The sequence below is a fragment of the Mauremys mutica genome, chromosome 11, assembly GCF_020497125.1.
Source record: "Mauremys mutica isolate MM-2020 ecotype Southern chromosome 11, ASM2049712v1, whole genome shotgun sequence".
NCBI classification, from domain to species: Eukaryota; Metazoa; Chordata; order Testudines; family Geoemydidae; genus Mauremys; species Mauremys mutica.
In genome coordinates, this window is record NC_059082.1 from 22,983,454 (window position 1) to 23,004,388 (window position 20,935).

The following is a 20,935-nucleotide window of genomic DNA, read 5'->3' on the forward strand; positions in this document are numbered from 1 at the left end:
TCACAGGTTATGCCATTATTTAGAATTTGAGAGAAACCTGTACTCTGACAGCAGAAGTCTAAACTGTCTGTTCTCGCTGGTTAACTACTCAAAGGGCATGGGGATTGCACTGACTTTCAACGGGAATGAAGTCACATCTGTTTCAGCAGGGGCATGAAACTATAGTACAGTGGAAGAATTTTAAAATTTTGCTGTAAAATAGTCTTACAACTGGAAAGACTTGCACCCTGCCTTTTGTCACTCTTTGACCAGTTCACTTACACATCAGAGGTTTCATACCAAAGGCTGCATTTATGTGGGAATGTGATTGGCATGAGCTGTCCAGTAGCCCACAAATACAACCATGAAAGGTCAGTATTTGCCTTCATTATCAAGGCACACCATTTGAGTGACTAAATATGAAAATATTCTTGGTTTATGGAGTAAGTGAAAATTGAAGATTGAATGCCTTTAAAAAGAGGAAGATTGTTTATATTAACAGGGTTTTTTTGGGGGGGGGGGTTGTTTTGAAAGAAAAGGGCTATCAACAAGGTATCAAGTGCAATCTGCTACATTATCAGGCATATAGTAAAATAGATTGGTTTGAGGAAAACAGCTGTCCTCTTCTAAACCAAAAAACACTACCTTTCAGTGAAGTCACTTGATTTCTCATGCATGGATGTCAGTCTGCCTTCTCCGAATATTCTGAAAGCCTTCCAAAAGGAAGACACATTAAAACATGGTTTCATCTTACGGAATTGGTCTTTTCCTATTTAAAGTTACTAGTAAAACTTTGGACATCAAAATTTGGGCGTTAAGGGCCAAGTTGAGGTAAGACTACTATCGCAGTGCTGTCTTCTAGATGCAAAGTTAATTCCCACAGAAATCACCTTCGCTCGAAAATGCAAGGCACTGAAACAAGCATTTGTTAAGGAGTTAAAATTTTCAAACAGTAAGTTTTAATTGCCTATGTTAGACAAATAAGCGCTAGAAACTGAGGCCCAGTCATACTTTTAGTGATACAGAAGAGCAAGATTTGGGTTCTAGAAATTCTTCAAAAAGATTAAGATATGTAAAATGGTTTAGGAGACCATGGTAAAGACAAGACAAATTTGCACAGCACAATAAAAACTAAGTAGATCAATTTATTATGTATACTATACAATGTGTATGTTTGTAAGAAGCAATTGACATTTTATCACCTTAACTTCTTGAGTGGGTATAAAGAATATGTCCAACAAAACAGCACTCCTGGAGCCTTTGCACAAACACTGTCTTACAGAACCATGAACAATGAGGGAAGCCTTCAGTGCTATAGGTTTGGGGACATATCTTTGAAGCTGTTAATTAATCCACTTGCAACTATTTTGAATAAAATGTTGGTTCTACTTGCTAATGTATAATAAACCTACATGAGTACTACTAGCTAATCACTGCCTATCCTTAAAGGCAAGATAGGAAAGGGACTACCAGGCTACAGTGCAGATAGATCTCTGAAAAAGGTTATTTATCAAATGGCAAAACTCATATTATACATTATGTACACAAGTTTGGATAGCTTAGTTATCTTGCTAGAGTAAGATGAAGGTAGGTGTAGATTAGCAGTCAAGTTTGATCTACTGTGAAGCGATTATTGGGCTTCATCATTAAGTCTTAAATTAATGATCAATAATGTATATAATCAAACTAGCTGTGCCTGCTGCTGAGGTTTATCAGAAGAGGTTAAGGCTCACAAATCAGTCATTCCCTGGTTAGTAAAACAGTACTTCAAATATGTATTTCTCATGGATCATCTACAATGGCATTTGTTACAACTTTAAGAACTGCAAGCCACTGAATGGACAAGAAGCATTTGGTGTCTAATCAATGGTACAAAATAGTGAATTATAGCTGACTGAATGGAATGTTAAATTTAAGCCATTTTTACCTCCCTAAACGTCAAGACAACTCACCCAGTGAATTACTGTGTAGCGTCACTGACAATGCACATTGAGTCACTTTCAATTGTTAGAATCTTGTTTCAGACCAAATCTTAAATCCTATCAGTAGGTCTAATTTTTCATTTGCTTTCAGTCATACATACAAAAATAAGGAAGGATTTTAACATTAGGACAGACATCTATAAAAAGCAGTTTACTTCTATATATAGATAGATATATTTCCTTGCTATTGTGGTATACACTTATGATATGATAAGACTGTTCTCCTTTCCCAGATTAACTTTTTACTTATGGAAACAGGGTATCAATTTTACTGTTTATTCAGTCTGTTCCCATGAAAAATATTCACAAATCTGTTATAATCTTAATGGAAGATAAGGAAAAAGTGGACTGTAATTAGCATATCCTTTATGAATTACTAGCAAAAAGACCTATAAAAGACACGTAAGAAGGAACAGATTTCTTTGTGATTTGGAAATTCTCTGGGATGAGTGTCCTCCTTTGACCACAATGGGGGAAGGTCAAATAAACTGACAAGATTATGCAAATTAAACCTGCACCAATACCCTTACAGTTATCTAAACCTACCATACACATAATTAACATATCTACCGCTACATCTTTTATGAGGAGACACCAGAATTTTCAAAATGGGTGAAGTCAATGAGAGCTGCAAGTGCTCGGTGCCTATGGAAACGATCAGACCCTTTGGCCATAGTGCATGGTCAAATAGGTCTGAGTTAAGCTTAACTAAGTTTTTCCTTGTTTTCTGACCTTTTAGTTGTCTTTGGGATGGGGCATTGAAAAGAAGAAAGATTAGTCTAATTTTTCTTCAATGGTCATTTCCCCCACAAGCTTTTTTTTGGGGATGATTACAATACAGAAGATTTTTTAAATGCACATTGTAATTAGAATAGTCTTTCATGAATGCTTATGATGGGGCTGGGTTTACACAAAGGAATTGTGTTGCAGTTTTCCTTTAAAAAGTGAATGACAAAAGCAAGCTATCCAAGACTCTTGTCTTCTTGGAGAGGTGATTTTTTTGGAGGGAGGGGAGGAACAATTCTGAACTTCTCCTTTCAAAAGAGGAACTTATAGCCTTGTTGTTAATTGGTTTTTAGTAAGCATTATAGAGCAAGCACTTCATTAACTAATACCTGATCCAGCTAAAAGAGCAAGTTCTGATTCATATTGTTCCCATGCTCAGTTAGTTTTCTGATATGTAATTACATTTATATTTTGGTAGCTTCTAAGTGTTACCTGCTGTATCTAGCAATTTAGGTCCCCATATGACCTGCATTGTCTACATAGAAAGTGAAATTTATCCTTATTTACTGAAATGTCTAACTACAATATTATCTATCAATAGATAATCAACAGATCACATGTGTAATACAAGTTTCCATTCTTGGTGTTGATCAAAACCAGTTAGGGTTTGTTGAGCAACACAAAGAACTAAGATGTCCCATCAATAAGTCTATATATTATATCGCCACCTTAAGAGTTCAGCAAAACAAAATTTCAAATCCTTTCAATTAAAAATGTTAAATATTCCAAATGCATTAATGCCTGTCTAATTTCTTAGTAACCCCTAGTAGTTCTGAAGGCTGTCATCAGGGGAACCCCTTAAGGACAGTATAAGTTTTCATACATTTATTTCTCTAATTCCAAATATCCCACAAAGCATTTCAACTTTAAAAACTATAGATTTAAAAGATACTGAACAGAATGGACACCTGCCTTCAAATGCCCATAGGTACATAATTCAGATTACCATATATGAACATTGGAGGTTGTTACACACACAAAAAAATACAGCTGCAAAAGCATAAGGTTAAGACCAACTCAATCAAGTGTCTATATTAAGTGTTTCATGAATCCTGGGTATACAAGTTTATTACGTTCAGCAGCAAGATTCTGAGCGCACAGTTTCAGGCTGAGACTTTCAAAGGTACAGAATCATTTGTGCTTCTGGCTGGCACATTCTGCTTTATAAAACGTAAAATTAATAGACAATTGCAAAAGGTTGTGCAAAACTATTGTATTTACAAAAATGGCACAAGAGTGAATTCAACAGTCTATGCACATGCACACTTCATTCACATCTTCAACAAAAGTGTGTTCTACACTACAGAACTGAAAAGAATACCAGCTTCAACAGGCAGTTGTAAATAAGCACTAGGTTCACAAGAGTTACATGAGAATGGGCAAATATTGCCCAAGTAAAAGTCTATTGTTAAAGCTGAAACAGGTTTAAGGCCATTCAAGTTCAAGAGCAGATGCACAAATTCATTCAGCGCCCCGGTATTGTTTTTATACATGCTTTACCTTCTAGCAACTTGTGGTCTAAACCTCTATTTTAGAGAACAAAACAGAAATCAAACACAGAAGAAAAAGCAACACAACAGGTAGTTATATTAAATACAAACATACTATGTTGCAATTAAGGTGAAATAAGGAAAGCAGAAACATTAAAAATTGTAAAAACTTGCTATTGTCACTTGCTGAAACCAGTCCTACACTAGGAAATAGGCAATATGTACATTTTCAAGTAAATTACTTTACATTGCTCTAACCAAACCTGTCCTTTTTATCAGTGCATTGTTCTCAACTAGTCCAAGTACTACACATTTTACTCTCAACAGTACTCCCTTACAATAGCAGCACACGCTACCACTACCTGCAAAGCTGTCAGTCTCAATGACTTAGTGTAAGGGGGAGGGGGAAGAAAAAAAAAAGTGAGGAATAACTATTCAGGAGAAAACGGGAATGAGAAGATTCATGCAGTTCAGCCATTCTAGTCAGCCAGCCAGCTTGCTAGCAACAAGAGATGGTTTCCGCTGAGGAAGGTCCTGTGGAGTGGGAATGTGATCACCAGTCACTTCTGTCTTGTCAGGAGCTGCGGTAGGGAGTTGCTTGTTCTTCATTTTTGCTTTAGCCATGTTGTAATCCCCAGAATCAAAGTATTTTTGCTAGAAGACAAAAATATTTAAGAATTGAAATACATGAATGAAATTACATCAGTTATTGAACCAAAGACCATTTCAAACTTCAGAAACAGATAACTGAGTGGGAAGATTAAAGCAGTGCTCTTAGAAAGAAGAAGAATGAAGAGTTAAAAAACAAAACTATTTTCTACCCCATTTGGGGCACAGTAGCTTTGCTTTATTAAACACTCCAAAGTAAAACAGTATGTTGAGAACATTAAGATGGCAGAGTTAAGCATGGCAGGTGAAGAAACGCTGATAAGATTGCACATGTAACCACAGGTCTGTCCTGTTGCATAAGCACTTTGCTACTGACCATATTTCTCAAAAGAACAGGAGGCTTCATTCACTCTCAAGGACTTCAACCCCCGACCTGAAAAGCATGGTGCGCTAAGTGAACTCCATAACTCAGAATCACATACCTCGACAACCAAACTATCTTAGAACGTCCAAAGGATAGAGAGTCTGCTCCAGGAATCCAAGAGCTCTGTTTCCTTAAAAAACAGTGCACCCAACATATTTAACTAGACTTCACATTATACAGCTAAATTAGTTACAGCCACATTCACAGAAAATCCTTCCTGAGCTGCATGTACTATGGTTAAAGTTAAGATTTTGTCACGGTTATTTTTAGTAGAAGTCACAGATAGATACACGGGCAACAAACAAAAATTCATGGGAGCTGGTGACTTGTCTGTGACTTTACTAAAAATAATGGGGGGGCGGAGCTAGGCAGGAGGAATGACAGCTGGAGTTCCATGGGAGGGACTGACAGGCTGAGCCCCATCCCCATGGGGAAGAGGAGGAAGGGGGGACACAGCCCGGCCTCCAGCAGCTGTAGCCACAGGGGAGGCATGCAGCCCTGGCTCCAGAGCTGGCTGCTGAAGGGGAAGAAGTCACGGAGGTCTCGTAACAATCACAGAATCCGTGACTGCCGTGATTAAATCATAGCCTTAATTATGGTCTTAGGAAAAACAAAAAAACAAAACAAAAAACTACTGAGGACACACTGAGACACCCCCACACCAGAATATCCCATGGCCCCGTGGTTAGGGCACTCACCTGAGAAGTAAGAGACCCAAGTTCAAATCCCTTCGCCACGTCAGGCAGCGGGGGAAATTGAGCCCAGGTCTCCAACATGCCCTAACCAAAGGTGATAACAGGGATGCTGCCTCTTGCTACTGCATTTCTTACAAAAAAAACCCCACCCCACCACACACAGCAGCTTCAGTACCTAATTCGAGGAGAGAGATCATGGCTGCACATCCCAAGTGGAGCTGGCTGCCTCCCTCCAGCCCAGACTTACGAACCTAACTCTCTTTGAGGAGTGGAGCTTAGGCATTGGCATTTCCTACTGGCATTTCCTACTGACTGGCTTAGGCAGCTCCCCACTCAGTGTGGTGGTTTGTACTAGTCCTGTTCTTAGAAACCTAACTCTCCCGATCCATTGTAGGGAGTCCGAGCATTTAACTCAGGGCTGTAAATTCCACTAGGGCACCTAAATCCCTTTGTAAATCTAGCCCTGAGTGTCTTTGTGATTCCCCCCATAATACTAGTTTTCGCTCTGACATTTCTGTAACAGAAAAGGACAGTGTAGAGTTTACTACATTTATGGAAGGGACAGTGCTCTTTGTCTTTGGCCAAACGAAAGTGGTGTCAGACACGAAGCAAAATGGACATAGAAGAAAACTGCCTCCTGAAGACTTGTGGCAGACTGTAGAAACAATTGCTTCAAAACTGAGCCACTGTGCCACATGAACAGAAGTCATAATATGCAGTGCCATATTTGACCCCCCTGTATCAATGGGCTAACAATGATTATGGAAATGCAAACATGTGCCCCATCCTCCAAAATCTAATTACTAACAAAAATTTTGCTTTATTTCCAAAGACAATTCAATTTAAGTGTCTTCCCACACTGCATATTAAAAGAACCAATGAACAAAGAAGGGAAGTGATTATACAGTGAACCCGCTACACATAGAACACTGTCTAATGCAGAGAATATTGAAAAAAGCCAGTAAAATAAAACAGTAAATAAAACAAAATCGGACAATTAAAATTCAGAAGTGTGATTTAAGTTGTTAGTGTCCCTTTAAAAGTGAGACACGTAGATGGTTCAAGTCTACCAGAAGTGTCAATACATAACAAGACTGTTCTTCCCAAATATTAATTGGCTGTATAAGGATGGTCTTTGTTTTACTTATAAATCAGACAGTTGGGAGTGGAGAGAATCTGCAATGTCAACCCCTTTTCTCAGTCTGGTTACATTTTGACGACTCTGCAAAGAAAAGGCTAGAGATTTACAACTTTGATATTTAAACCACAATTTGAGACCTAATTTTATAGTGGCTGGAGCAGGCAAACTAAATTTTACTGCTACCCATTAGGTCTCAGCTAATGGTGTTTAGTAAACTAAACTTTTCATCTTTTTCTGGCTTTATTTTTTGCTGCAAAGTATCAAACATAATCCAGGAACCTGCTGTCCCATTCACTACATATATTGTAAAGGAGATTCTCTACTTCAGTCCCAGATTTGCCAGTTTTGAGGCTTATGTGACTATTTTTAGGTTATACAAGGAGGCCAAAAATCAGACTTAAAATTAAGCTTCTAGTAATGGAGAAAGTATTCCTCAATAATCCGTATCACCTCTGGAACGGATTACCCTATTTATAGGTTTATAAATTCAAGTCAGTTGGAAGTTAAATACTGTAGAACATGTAACTCACTAGTTAAGTGTTTAATACAGAGGGCACATTACACCCATTCTCAGTGTTCTGTATTAACTACTAATTCATTTCTAGGAGAAGTTTAAGGTACTGGTTTCAATTGTGAAGCCCTGAACAGCTTGAGCCCTGACTGCCTCTCCATTAAGTATGATAGCAGCTGCAATATACAGTGCCTGAGCTAACAGCCCCTCAATTAACTGGGAAGGGCTGGTGATAGGGGACTCTGGAATTTGCATCCCAACCTTGGATTGCCAATGCATTACAGTCCCCAAATCTGTTTTCCTCCTGAGAGTCTTAGGCCAGGTCTATACTTTGAAGTTAACTGGAAAACCCTGCTAATGCAGCCTTTTTGCCATTATAACATACACCAGTTCCCTAAGGGTACGTCTACACTACGGGACTATTCCGAATTTGCGTAAACCGGATTTGTAAAACAGATTTTATAAAATCGATTGCGCGCGGCCACACTAAGCACATTAATTCGGTGGTGTGCGTCCGTGGTCCGAGGCTAGCGTCGGCTTCTGGAGCATTGCACTGTGGGTAGCTATTCCCTAGCTATCCCATAGTTCCCGCAGCCTCCCCCGCCGCCCCTTGGAACTTCCGGGTTGAGATCCCAGTGCCTGATGGGGCAAAAATCATTGTCGCGGGTGGTTCTGGGTAAATGTCGTTAGTCACTCCTTCCTCTGGGAAAGCAACGGCAGACAAGCATTTCGCGCCTTTTTCCCCTGGATTGCCCTGGCAGATGCCATAGCATGGCAATCATGGAGCTTGTTTTGCCTTTTGTGACTCTCACCATATGTGTACTAGATGCCGCTCACAGAGGCGATTCAGCAGCGCTACACAGAAGCATGCTTTTGCTTTTGCATGACAGCAGAGATGGTTACCAGCCATATTGCACCATCCAAACCCTTTCATAAATTGGAACTAAGATGATCATGGCTACCAGTCCTTTTGTACCATTTGCTGCTGTCATAAGTGCCCCTGGCTGCTCTTAGCCAGGGGCGCAAAAGCCAAAATTGGGAATGACTCCCTGAGTCAATCCCTCCTTTTTGGTATCTAAAAATAGAATCAGTCCTGCCTAGAATATAGGCAAGTGTACTAGAGAACCACTGTATCATAGAACCAGGGGTGGCCATAGCATCTGTGCAGGCAGCTAGAATAGCCCCCACAAAAGTCTCACACCCTTATTCCCACCACCTGGACATTGGTGCAATATACAGGGAAACTGAGGCACACACAGCATTCATGCAAAACAATAAGACTCACACAGGCTCACATACAACATAACAAGGGAAAATCCCCACTATGTCACAGCTGCTACCTCCCACCAATTTTGGGGGCTCATTAACTGCCAACACAACTATGCATTGGCTGGTAGGTGGGGGATTAAAGATGGCTTGAAGTCACTTTCATATGCCCCTCCCAGTTGAGCTGCACAATAAACAATAAAAGCTAGGATGCTATAGATCTGAAGGTGTATGGACTGGCATGGGTTGCAGAAGCTTGCACAACACCTGGCATACCATGACTGCTCATCTAATCACAGAGGACACTTTACATGGTGCCTTTCACGCAAACATATTGAACAGTTTACAGATAGGTGAATGAAAGCATAAAATAGATGAGACACTTGCCCAGTGTAAAAAACAAAACAAACCACTGGCTGAGTTTGGAACAGAACAAAAGTGCTGACTCATTCCATACTATTCTACCCATTAGATCCGTTCTCTACAGGCTGGGGGATACATTTATGACTACAATACCTGTGATGTCCACAGTACATTGGCACACCTTTCAATGAACCATTATGGTCTTCATGTAGTTACTCAGAATTTGGGTGAATATTTTTTAAGAGTGGCCACTACTTTTGGCAATCCTAAACCAGGAGGGATGAACAGACATTTCCCATGGCTTTTCCTGCTTGAGACGTTATCTGATTAAAATAGGCCCATACAGACCAGTGGTTTTCAAACTTTTTTCCTGGCAACCCAGTTGAAGAAAACTGTTGATGACTGTGAGCTAACGGAGCTGGGGATGAACGGTTTGGGGTGTGGGAGGGGCTCAGGGCTGGGGCAGACGGTTGAGGTGCGGGGAGTGAGGGCTGTGGGGTGAGGCCAGGAATGAGGGGCTCCGGGCTGGGGTGCAGGCTCTGAGGTGGGGCCTGGGATGAGGGGTTTGGGGGGCTCCGGGCTGTGGCAGGGGGTTGGGGTGCAGGAGGGGGTCATGGCTCTGGGCTGGGAGGAGGGGTTTGGGGTGCAGGGTTACCTCCAGCAGCTCCCAGTCAGCAGCGCAGCCAGGGTGCAGAGGCAGGCTTCCTGCTTGTCCTGGCACCATGGACCGCGCTGCACCCCGGAAGATGCCAGTAGCAAGTCCAGCTCCTAGGCAGAGGCACGCAAGTGGCTCTTGCCCGCAGGCACCATCCTGGCCAACGGGAGTGCAGAGCCGGTGCCTTGTGGCCCCCCCGCCTAGGAGCCGGACCTGCTGCTGGCCGCTTCTGGGACGCAGCGCAGTGTCGGAAAAGGTAGGGACTAGCCTGCTTTACTGTGCCGCACTGCCGATAGGACTTCTGAAGGCCCAGTCGGTGGTGCTGACCAGAGCTTCTGCGACCCAGTTCTGGATCGCGACCCACAGTTTGAAAACCACTGATATAGATCATTGTTGCAACCACTGTTATACATTTGCAACAAATCTTGTACAAAGGTTGTCAAGTGAGGGGTCTATGAAAAGGTTATGAGTTGCTGGTTATGCTCATGCTATCTGTATGCATGTATCGTTTTTGTATTTGAAGTTATGAGTATTGGCTCTATACCTGTATTTCAAATGTTTGCTCCTGGGGTAAACAACAAGGTAGTTAGCCAACACATCTTGGAGGGACTGTTCAAATTGAGTGGCCCATCGAAAGGACACTTAACTTACAATGGACCCACCTACACTGAGTGTACTGTCCTGTAAACATGCTGTCCGGAGTACAGGTAATGGCTTCCTGCAAGGACAGAGTGAAACTGGGCAGGGACATGTGACCTGCCCATGTGATTCCAAACTCCCATCTTTTACCTGTAATTTTCCACTAGCTGTGCTGAGAGTTTTTCCTTTTTTGAAACAATGGGTTTCCCACCACATGGCAGAAAATATAAAAGGCCCTGGAAACCCCTCCATTTTGCCTCTATCATGCCCAAGCCTCTGGACTATGAACTTATCCTAATTGGAGTATTCTAACCAATGGACTGAGGAACTCACCATGATTTGGAAGCAGCCAGAGACTTGACTTAAGCCAGCAGTTTATTCCACCACTGCTACAAGCCTGAACCAAGAACTTTGTAATTACTGTATGCATGTGATTCCTTTAACCAATTTTAACTCTCACCTTTCTTTCTTTCTATAAATAAACCTTTAGATACTAAAGGATTGGCATCAGCATGATTTTTGGGTAAGATCTGAGTTATATTTTGACCTGGGTGTGTGGCTGGTCCTTTGGGATCAGAAGAACCTTTTATTTGATGAGACTGGTTGTAAAAAACCATTCATCTCTAAATCCAGTGTTTTTGGTGGTAATACAAGGACTGGGATGCCCAAGGAAACTGCTTTTATGACTTCTTGTTAGCCAGTGTGGTGAAACAGAAGTTTACTTTTGTTGCTGGTCTGGTATAACCCATAGGAGATTAGCCATTAATCTTAGGGTATATCTGCCCTATTTTCTCAGCAGTTCATCCTGAATTTGGCATCCTCATTTGTGACCCACTTAGGCACGGTTACACTGCTATAGTGTACAAGTTACTGACTTCAAAAAATAACATTAAAGGATTTTGAACACTGCATGGCTTTAGTCTAGGGCAAGAGTACAGAGCATTACTCTCTGGCTCAACAAAAAACCTTAGCAGCATGTACGCATTATCTGCATAAGTATGGGGGAGGAAAGTCACAGCAAGAAGCATTCCACATTTACTTTTCCATGCTATGAGACTTGTATCAATTTACAAAACAGAACTCACTCCTTTCTGAAGCCTCTTCCTCAAGAAATCTGAACCCCCAGGCTTTTGGCCTAGATGAGGGTATCTTGCTTTCAATTTTGCTTCTTCAACTTTTTCTGGACTGATCACCTTATCTTCCATTTCCTGAAACATATGCAATTAAAAAAATTATTTCTGTAAACACCTATGCCAGAACTCCCCCACTACGCAATTCAATAGCACACTGATCCATGTTAGCCATCTGATGCCACAAACTATTAGAGATGATTTGACTAGACACTGTTCAGCATTTTTCCAAGAGCTTTGATCGCAGCAACTATAGAGTGCCCCCCCCATCTTAAAATTAAATATACAAGGCAAAAAAGATTCCTGCTGTATCTCGCAGGACTCCAATTTTACAAATAGCTGATAACACTATATCAGCCAATATATCCAATTTCATAGAGCAAGCGTAATTTCTCAATCTAAAATTGGTGGTTCAAAAGCTTTTGAATTCTATATAAGTGCCAGCGGGACCTTTTCCAAGTATCCCTGCTGCATCCTACTTAAGGCTGCACAAGAAAAGATCTGTGTAGATGTTAGTTTGTGACGAGACTCCTCTTTCATGACTGTACTATAGCTATGGAGTATTAGCATCATCCCACACTGCATACAAATATCAGAATAGTACAGCTCTGAAACCTTACCTACCATCATAGTCAGGAAATTATAGCACATTTGTAGATACTGGGCTTTTATGGAATACTAATGAATCTCTAAGTAGTCTGATATACATTCTAACAGATTTCCACAGGCTGATAAAGTACAAGTTTAAGATTGAGTAATGTCCATCGCACCAATGGAACAGACCGATGCATACAACAGATCAAGTGATTCAACATTTTAAAGATGTCTACTCTACAGACAAGAATTTGTGGCCTCTTGTTTTTCAACATCACCCTCTACTTTGCTTATTTGCTCGTATTATATGAATATATGAAAGAGCACATGCATATCTTCCATATGCATGAAATCATCATCAGACCAACCATTTTCAGAAACAAAGTATTTTCTTCTATTCAATACTGTTTTGTTGATGTTACTTTCCAATGCAGAGGCCAAGCTTAGACTACTTCTGATACTCAACCATGGCAAGATTTTGATTTAGGCTGGTTGCTGCTGCTTTTAATCTGTAAGGCTGGCTAAATGCTCCTCTTGTGAAAATGAAGACACAGCAAGACTTTTGGACAAGAAGTAAAGGGATGAGAACTCTCACTGAGATTATCACCCAACTGCATCCAGCTCATCTTTAAATGTTACCATAATTAAAGCCTCTCTCTGGTATCATCCTTCCCCTTGTTACCTCTTTGGAAAGCCAGAGGATTTACCACATGCAATATTTTTCTGTCCAGACACAACTCAACAGTGGAGAATTGAGAGACACTCCCAACTTAAATATACTGGAGAATTAGATTACACAATTACATTAAATTCAGTTTGTTAAGATTGTGCAAAAAGACTGAACTTCCTCAAATACTGATGGGCTCCGAATTTGCAGGATCTTATGAGGAAGAACTTTGGAATCTTCACAGAAAATTCAATGACAGTATAGGCACACCATGCAGGAGCACTTGAACCAGTCTATTGCAATGCATTAATGAACAAGAAAGCAGCCAGCTGGTAAACAGATATGGAAGACCTATCAAGTCATCTAACCCACCTCTCTGCCAAGGCAATGTTGTACCCTCCAGTACATTTTTTTGTTTTGCCTAGTTTTAACAGTCCCATGAAGTTGCATTGAACAGTAAATGGCATCTCATTTGGAGGTTGTACTAATCAAGATATCTTTTCACAAATAAAGATCACTTCCAACAACAGTGCTGTGATGCTGACAGATCAGCTCAGGCCAGAGCCATAGGCCAATTCACTTGTGTGTGAATATCAAAAGGAGTTAAATGTAGTAGCATATATTCAAGGCAATTCACTTGTGAATTAACAGAGCTCAAAGGAGATGTTAATTGTATTGTTTTCGCCTGTCTATATCCTGTTGCTTACTATTACATTTACATTATACAGGCCTGGTAATTAAATAACCCTAGATCAAAGTATGTGTTAATGAAGTATATTCAGGTGTTAGAACTTCATGAAAACTAATGGAATGTTACTTGTATTGTTTGCACTTATCTATTCCTATTATAATGTAATAGCAGGCATTCACATTATGCATATCCTACTCCTGGGGGAATTCTGCACCACTGCACACTGCAGAAATTAATGCTGTGTGCGCAGAATTTCCTTTCCCCCCCACAGAAATGGGCTGCAGTGCTGCTGGCCACCACTAGTGACCACTTGACCCGGCAGAGTCCACTTCACACAGAAGACACTGCTGGGGAGGGACCTACAGGGTTCCCAGCAGCTGCAGTTCCCAGCATGCCTGGAGGGAAGGAGGTGGTGGTGCATAGGAAACTCCACACAAGCCTGGGACTGAGCATCAGGCTGTTTCTCCCTCTGGATCCCTGAACTCTGAGGGGTATGGGGGTGAGTGTCTGGGCTGGGGAGAGCCTGCAGCTGAGATGTGTGTGTGGAGGGGAAGGCAGGTATCTGGGCAAGGGGGACCCCCTGCAGCTGGGCTCTGGGGGAGAGGGGTGGGTGTCTGGGCAAGGGGGGGACCCCCTGCAGCTGGGCTCTAGGAGCCATGTGAAGGGGTTGCGGGTATCTGGGCCAAGAAGGCCCCACAGCTGGTCTCTGAGGGGAGGGGTTGTGGCTATCTGGCCTCGGCGGGGGGGTTGGGAGAGGAGGGAGGGAGAGAGAGGGGAAGAGGAGGCAGAGAAACAGGAACTGGGTTGTCACAGCAGTTTCTTTAACTCTACTCCTGGGGAAATTCTTTGTGTGTCTGTATTGTCACAGACATACTTGCTGAAAGGTATTTTTAAATAAATTACCAAAATAATTGAAACTGATGTGATTATGTAGTGTTATTTTTGACAAATAAAATTTGCAGAATTTTAAAATATTGTGTGGGAAAAAAAAATTTTTTTTTTTGGCACAGAATTCTCCCAGGAGTAATATCCCTGTAGGTGGAAATGCTAATTCAAAGCAATTGGCCATTATGTGAGTAAAAACAATTATCAAATTGTTGTACGGAGAAGAATTCAACGGAAGATCCTTACCTCTGGACTGTTTCGATTTTAACAAGGCAGAACAACTGAACAAAAAGATGGAGATCCCTAGAGTTATTCTAGGTAGCCCTGAAAAGACTTTGGGACACTGGCAGATTACTACATCTCTGCTATCATTTTGGATTTACAAACTTTGACTCACAGGTTAATGTATTTTACCTGCTTTAACCTCTCAAAAACTCATTTATTTTTCTTAGCTAATAAACCTTTAGTTAGTTTATTAGAGAATTGGCTGACAGCATTGTCTTTGATGTCAGATCTAGAGTACGAACTGATCTGAGGGCAAGTGACTGGTCGTTTGGTACTGGGAGAAACCTGATGTGTGATTTTTGGTTTGTGAGACCATTATCACAAAGTTCAGTTTGTCTTGGTGGCAACATGGGCTGGAGAAGTAGTACTGATATAGTGTAGTACTGATATAGTGATTCAGGAGTTCACATTTGTTACAGGCTTGGTGAAATCTAATTATAGAATATACCAGGTTGGAGTGCCAGCCCTGTTTTCTGACAGTCTGACCTAAGATTGGAACTAGTAGTTGTGAGCCACTCCAGACAGCATGACAGGTGCCTTCTATCACAGTGTGTGTGTGTGTGTGTGGACAGAAGTGTGATACCCAATTGAACACAATACCATCACTTTGTACAAAACCATGCGTTTTCCCAGGAAGTCTTCCATGCAAGTTCTGACAAGCTCTGACAGCTAATAGCTTGTGAGTCCTACTTATTATAGCTATAGATTGTTGATGTTCGGTAAATGTGACCCTCACACAGCACCTTTACTCAACTTAAATATTCTGTCTTTTCTGGCTTTAAGACAAATATGACATTTAAGACAATAGAGACACAAATATCTCCATATAGTGGCATTAATAAATGAGGGCCAACATCCAACATCTTACATAAATACACTGTGTTGCTGTCTCTTAAAGGAAACTCAGCTTGTGCTAGTTTACGTGTTGACAAGCTAGCATATTACCATGAAGTCAAAAAACATAGAATTTGCATTTATGCTATTGTAGCAAAACTAATTAAGTGTATTAATACCTGAACAGGATGCAGAATATGGTTGTCTACTACTGATTAGAACAGTGGAGACCCATAAATCAATGGCATTAGTGAATTCCGGAAAAGGATACATTCTCTAGACATGTTACATAAAGCAAAATCTAGACAGATCTTTGACAACTTATTTGGAGGAAGGCCATGTACAATTGACATGTTTCTGTATTAGGCAGCCATAAGGAAGCATGCAAACTCTCTAAAGGAATTAATTCTGCAACTCTTTATTAAGTAGGATAAACCAAGATGTCTGACATACAATGCACTGTCAGGGCTTGTCTACCCTTACCCAGGGATACACAAGCGATGCATCAGCGGTCAATTAAGCAGGTCTTATGAAGACCTGCTCAATCGACCACAGACCGCTCTCCCATTGACTCCTGTACTCCCCCAGATCGAGAAGAGTAAAGGGAGTCAACAAGAGAGCATCTCCTGTCAACATCGCGTATTGTGGACCCCGCGGTAAGTAGATCTAAGCTATGCAACTTGAGTTACGTGAATAGCGTAACTGAAGTCGACGTAGCTTAGATCGATTTTTCCCTATAGTTTAGCCAAGGCCTCAATGAAATTTTGGAGCAGAGATCAGAATGCACAGCTTCCTTTTCCCTATCAGGACAAAAAAAATCTAAATATGTAGATGTACAGTTTCTTCTAATTATATGACTCAAAGAAGTGACTATCAGTTCTTCTCAAACTATAGTCTGCTCAATGGGAATACCAGAACAAAGCATCGAGAGTACTCCAAAGGGAGATTTTACAAAAATAAAAACCTGAAGACCAATAAATTGAATTCAAGATAAACTGCTGTGGCAAAAACAGATATTCAAGCAGGAGTAAACTGCAGCTTCTCAGGAGAGGCTTCTTGGACACATTAAGCTCTAAGGTAGGGGTCCCCAACGCGGTGCCTGCGGGGGCATCTAAATGCGCCCACGTCCTGGCCGGCAGTGGAACATCCGCCGAAATGCCGCCGAATTTCTGCGGCATTTCGGGGGCGACACCTCTCGATGCAGCTTCTCAGGAGAGGCTTCTTGGACATATGAAGCTCTAAGGTAGGGGTCCCCAACATGGTGCCCGCAACGCCTCTCGATGACACCGCTTGCCGTCGACAAGTGACGTCACTGAGAGGCGTCACCGCCGAAATGCCGCAGAAATTCAGTGGATGCTCCACCGCCACCATAGTCCTTCATCTGGCGCCCGCCAGATGAAAAGGTTGGGGACCACTGCTCTAAGGCTAGACAAAATGAACTGACAAAGCCCATTATCATTCTTTGGCAAATGATAGGTATTTTGTGATAGAGCACCCCCTTCCCACCCACAAATTTTACACCAAAGACAAGAAACTGGTTGGGTGTATGTGAAGTTTCAAGTTATTTTTAGCCCTTATTTAACATTTTGTATTCCTCTACTCGAACAAGCATACAGTAAAGGTTTCTAAAATGTAACTCTTTCAACTAGAAAAACTTCTGATGATTTAATAACCCCTGCCCAGTTCAGATTATCGGGCTATATCCAAATACAAGAGTTATTTCAAAGTCAGATTTTCACAGAAGATAGTGTTGCAAAATAAAAAGTTTATAATCTAAAGAATTGTCCGAGTTTCAGTTCTAAGTGTTTACTGAATCAGGGTTTATTTCTGTGCTTCCAGAGCTTTGTAGGATTTTTTTCTCTGGGTGCATAACTTTAGTGATACAGAGATACTACAGTTCTAGACTGGATTATCAAAATGTTATTGTATTAGAACAGTGACATTTTCCCAGACAAAACATTGCTAAATCTTTCAGGCAATAATCAAAATGTTATTGTATTAGAACAGTGACATTTTCCCAGACAAAACATTGCTAAATCTTTCAGGCAATATTTCTCATTTCCTGCTCCAAAAGACAGCATTTGATTTGCCCTGTGGAAATACTGGTGATGACTGTGCAAACTGCTTTCCTGTCTTGTCACAGGGTTCCTGCATTTGTTCTTGGCACATAAAACAACACTGATTTTATGTGCCAAGACTGAACATCAAAGATGTGACAATATGCACAGATTTTAAAGCAAGTAACCCTGAAAGAGTTGTTAATTTACTATTAGTTGACAATTGGGAAGAGGGCAGGGCAAGATGTTCCCAACTCCCAAATGAAACAACTTGAGGGTGCACAAATTAAACTACTAGTCAATAAAATCTAGTATGCAGTTTATTAAATGGTTTTAATTCCATTAATACAACTTTGTAACAATTACACATACAACATTCTAACAGGATGTAAATCAAATCTGAGTTCAGTTTTTATAATTCAAAGTTTGTTCTTTTAAATTTCTTAGACTATTAAACTAGATTGGGTCTATTTCAAATCAATTTCACAGTGGAACTACAGCACCAGAACAGTGATCCAGGGTTTGGTTCCAAAACAATCTCCATTAAGTGTTTAAACTTTAAAGATTTCATATTGATATTTGGTTAATATCGTAAAGTTTTCAGCCTGTGTCAATTGCTTGAACTAGAACTCTAAAAAAGATATAAGCTATATTGTTGCATAATTTAGTATTAAGAATACTCACATATACAGAGCTATTCTGATAGCGATGCATAGTCTGAAATGTGTGTTCTACTACATTCTGGATAGCAACACTGTCCCGTCAACAGTTTTTCCACAAATGTTTTCCAACCTTAAGAACATTAAGCTATTGAACACAGAAAATTGTACTTGTTTTAGGAAGTTTGAACTGGTTAAGGTCTTCATTAAGACATTTCAATCAGTCAACATTAGCCCCAAACCCTTTCTACCTAGTTCAGCTGGTTCAGGTCAGACACAAGAAAATAGGTGGATAACGGCAGAGCTTTGTCTACACTTGAGAGCTTACAGTGGCAAAGCTGTACCGATGCAGCTGTGCCACTGAAAGGTCTTCCATGTAGCTGCTCAATACCAATGAGAGAGAGAGCTTTCCCATTTGCATAATTAAACCACCCCCAATGAGCAGCAGCAGCTATATTGGTGGGAGAATGTTCCTTGCTGACATAGGGGTGTCCACACTGACACTTCTGTCAGCGTAACTAATGTTGTTCAGGGGTGTGCTTTTTTCACACCCCTAAGCGACATAAGTTATACCTACAAAAGTGCTAATGTAGACATATATTTGCTCTCTTAAGGCTATCACCTAAATTTAGACTGTTTGGGATAAAAAGTTACAGCACTTCAGCACAACAGAAGTGATTCCGAGTATCAGAGGGGTAGCCGTGTTAGTCTGGTTCTGTAGAAGCAGCAAAGAATCCTGTGGCACCTTATAGACTAACAGACGTTTTGCAGCATGAGCTTTCGTGGGTGAATACCCACTTCTTCGGATGCAAGTGATTCCATAACTTAAGTCCAATTACGAAAACTTGACCAACCCCGCCCCCCCCCAAAACCACATAACGTTTGCAACGCAAGACCATATAGCGATAATACAAGCCTAAAAAGAAGAGAGACTTTTTGTAGTCCAAATCAAGGGGAAAAAAAGCAAAGACAGCATAAAACTAGGGAAGCTAGATTCCAGTTTTCAAACTCCAAGATGCTATAAGTAACAGATGTAATGTTTTAAAGTTGGCCAATGATTTCTTTTTAAATGGCCATTTTCAATTATGACAGGTCATAAGTATGGTACAGCAGTTTTGTTTTGGATGCTCTCCATTCTTTATGGCCTCTAGGAAAAGCTGAGAAAGACGCTCAAGTTGCCTGCTGCTCCTCAAGCCACTCAGCAATTAAGATGCTGGTAAAATGGTGGATAGTTTCCTTCCACCAAGGCTGCACATGAAGACCTCAGACCCCTAGAACATAGACGACTACAGAGACTAGCTGGGGGAGAGGGAAAGGCCCTGGAAGTAATGAGGAGAGGGAAAGTGATCATTCCCCGCAGCCCCAGGCAAATTAATGGTTTATTTATCAGAAAAATAAAATTCTTCCTTGTGAAACAATGTGCAAGGGTCAATATCTTAGCGTTTTTCACCTCTCAGCCATGTTAAGCTATGGAGCCGGGGGCCTACAACACCCTGCTCCGCTTACAGTCACACATCCCAAGTGCCCGCAGCCAGCAACACCCCCCGGGACAGAGCTCAGCACGGGTAAGCCCTGGTCCTGCAGTGGGCGCTTCAGTGCAGGGGCCGGGGCAGGGGGCTGCGCGCCACGCCACGCCACCCTTCCTGCGGGGAAGCAGCCCCCGAGCTAAGAGCTCGCGTACACCCGCTCCCGAGGCGCCCCCCCAGCCAGGCTCGGCGGCGGCAACGCGCCCCGACCGAGACAATCCCCGTCCCGCAAGGAACCCGGCCTGCTGCTCGGCAGCGGCCCCCGCGCTTAGGGGGCTCCCCTCAGTCCCTGGCCAGGAGCAAAGCGGGGCCTCGGCGCGGGCAGAGCCGAAGGGCAGCTCAGGCCCGGGGCACCGCGCCCCGATGGAATCAGTGGCCCCCGCAGGCCGGGAAAGGGGAGCGTCAGCCGCCAGAGACGGAGCACGCTGCTGAGCCAGCCGGGCCGCAGTTGACCCGGCCCCGGGCCCCGAGGGCGGCCGGAACCGACACAGCTCCGGAGAGAGTGGCCGCCCTCCCCCACGTGCCCTGAGGAGGCCCGACCCGGCCACCCACCTTCTGCTCCTCGGCCGAGGCGGGCTCCGGGCTCTCGGCGGACATAGCACCCCCAGCAGCAGCGGCTAGAGAAGGAGACGGCAGGAAGTGGGAAAGCGCAGCCGCCTCCGTCCTTCGCTACCGATCGCCTCCCGCACAAGATGGCCGCCACGCTTTCGACGGCGAGCCGGTGGGATCAGACTTCCTCCACTCTCACGCTCCCCAGCAACTCAGCCAACCCGCTGCTCAATCCAACGACAAGGGAGAGCGAATAAGCAGAAAAGAACTTTCCAACTTCCGCATCTCTCTACTCGACTTCCGCCTTTAACGTCATATCCGCCCCCCCTCTGCAGATGTATAGTGGGAGTTGTAGTATAAGCTTTTGTCTTGGCCTAGTCTAACCTTTAGGGTGGCTGCTACTTCCTGTCCCTGATTATACCATTTCAAGAGGAGAGAGCAAGGTGGACCTGCATTAAAACTGCATACTAACTAGGGTGACCGCATTTCCCAAAGGGAAAATGGGACACTGCATGGGG

General features: G+C 42.3%; 1 protein-coding gene across 2 annotated transcripts; it reads right to left on the reverse strand.

Moving 5' to 3' along the window:
• Nucleotides 1-1,104: 1,104 nt before the first annotated feature.
• On the reverse strand, nucleotides 1,105-20,711 carry ARPP19 (cAMP regulated phosphoprotein 19). 2 transcript variants are annotated; one of them, XM_044980145.1, is made up of 3 exons: nucleotides 20,421-20,711; nucleotides 11,626-11,748; nucleotides 1,105-4,891 (listed from the first exon to the last, which is right to left on the reverse strand). In XM_044980145.1, the coding sequence occupies exons 1-3, from the start codon at nucleotides 20,463-20,465 to the stop codon at nucleotides 4,721-4,723; spliced, it is 339 nt and encodes a 112-aa protein (XP_044836080.1). In that variant the 5' UTR covers nucleotides 20,466-20,711; the 3' UTR covers nucleotides 1,105-4,720. The 2 variants fall into 2 exon arrangements, with proteins under 2 accessions (XP_044836080.1, XP_044836081.1); XM_044980146.1 differs by lacking the exon at nucleotides 20,421-20,711 and adding an exon at nucleotides 18,368-18,485.
• Between the last annotated feature and the right edge of the window lie 224 nt (nucleotides 20,712-20,935).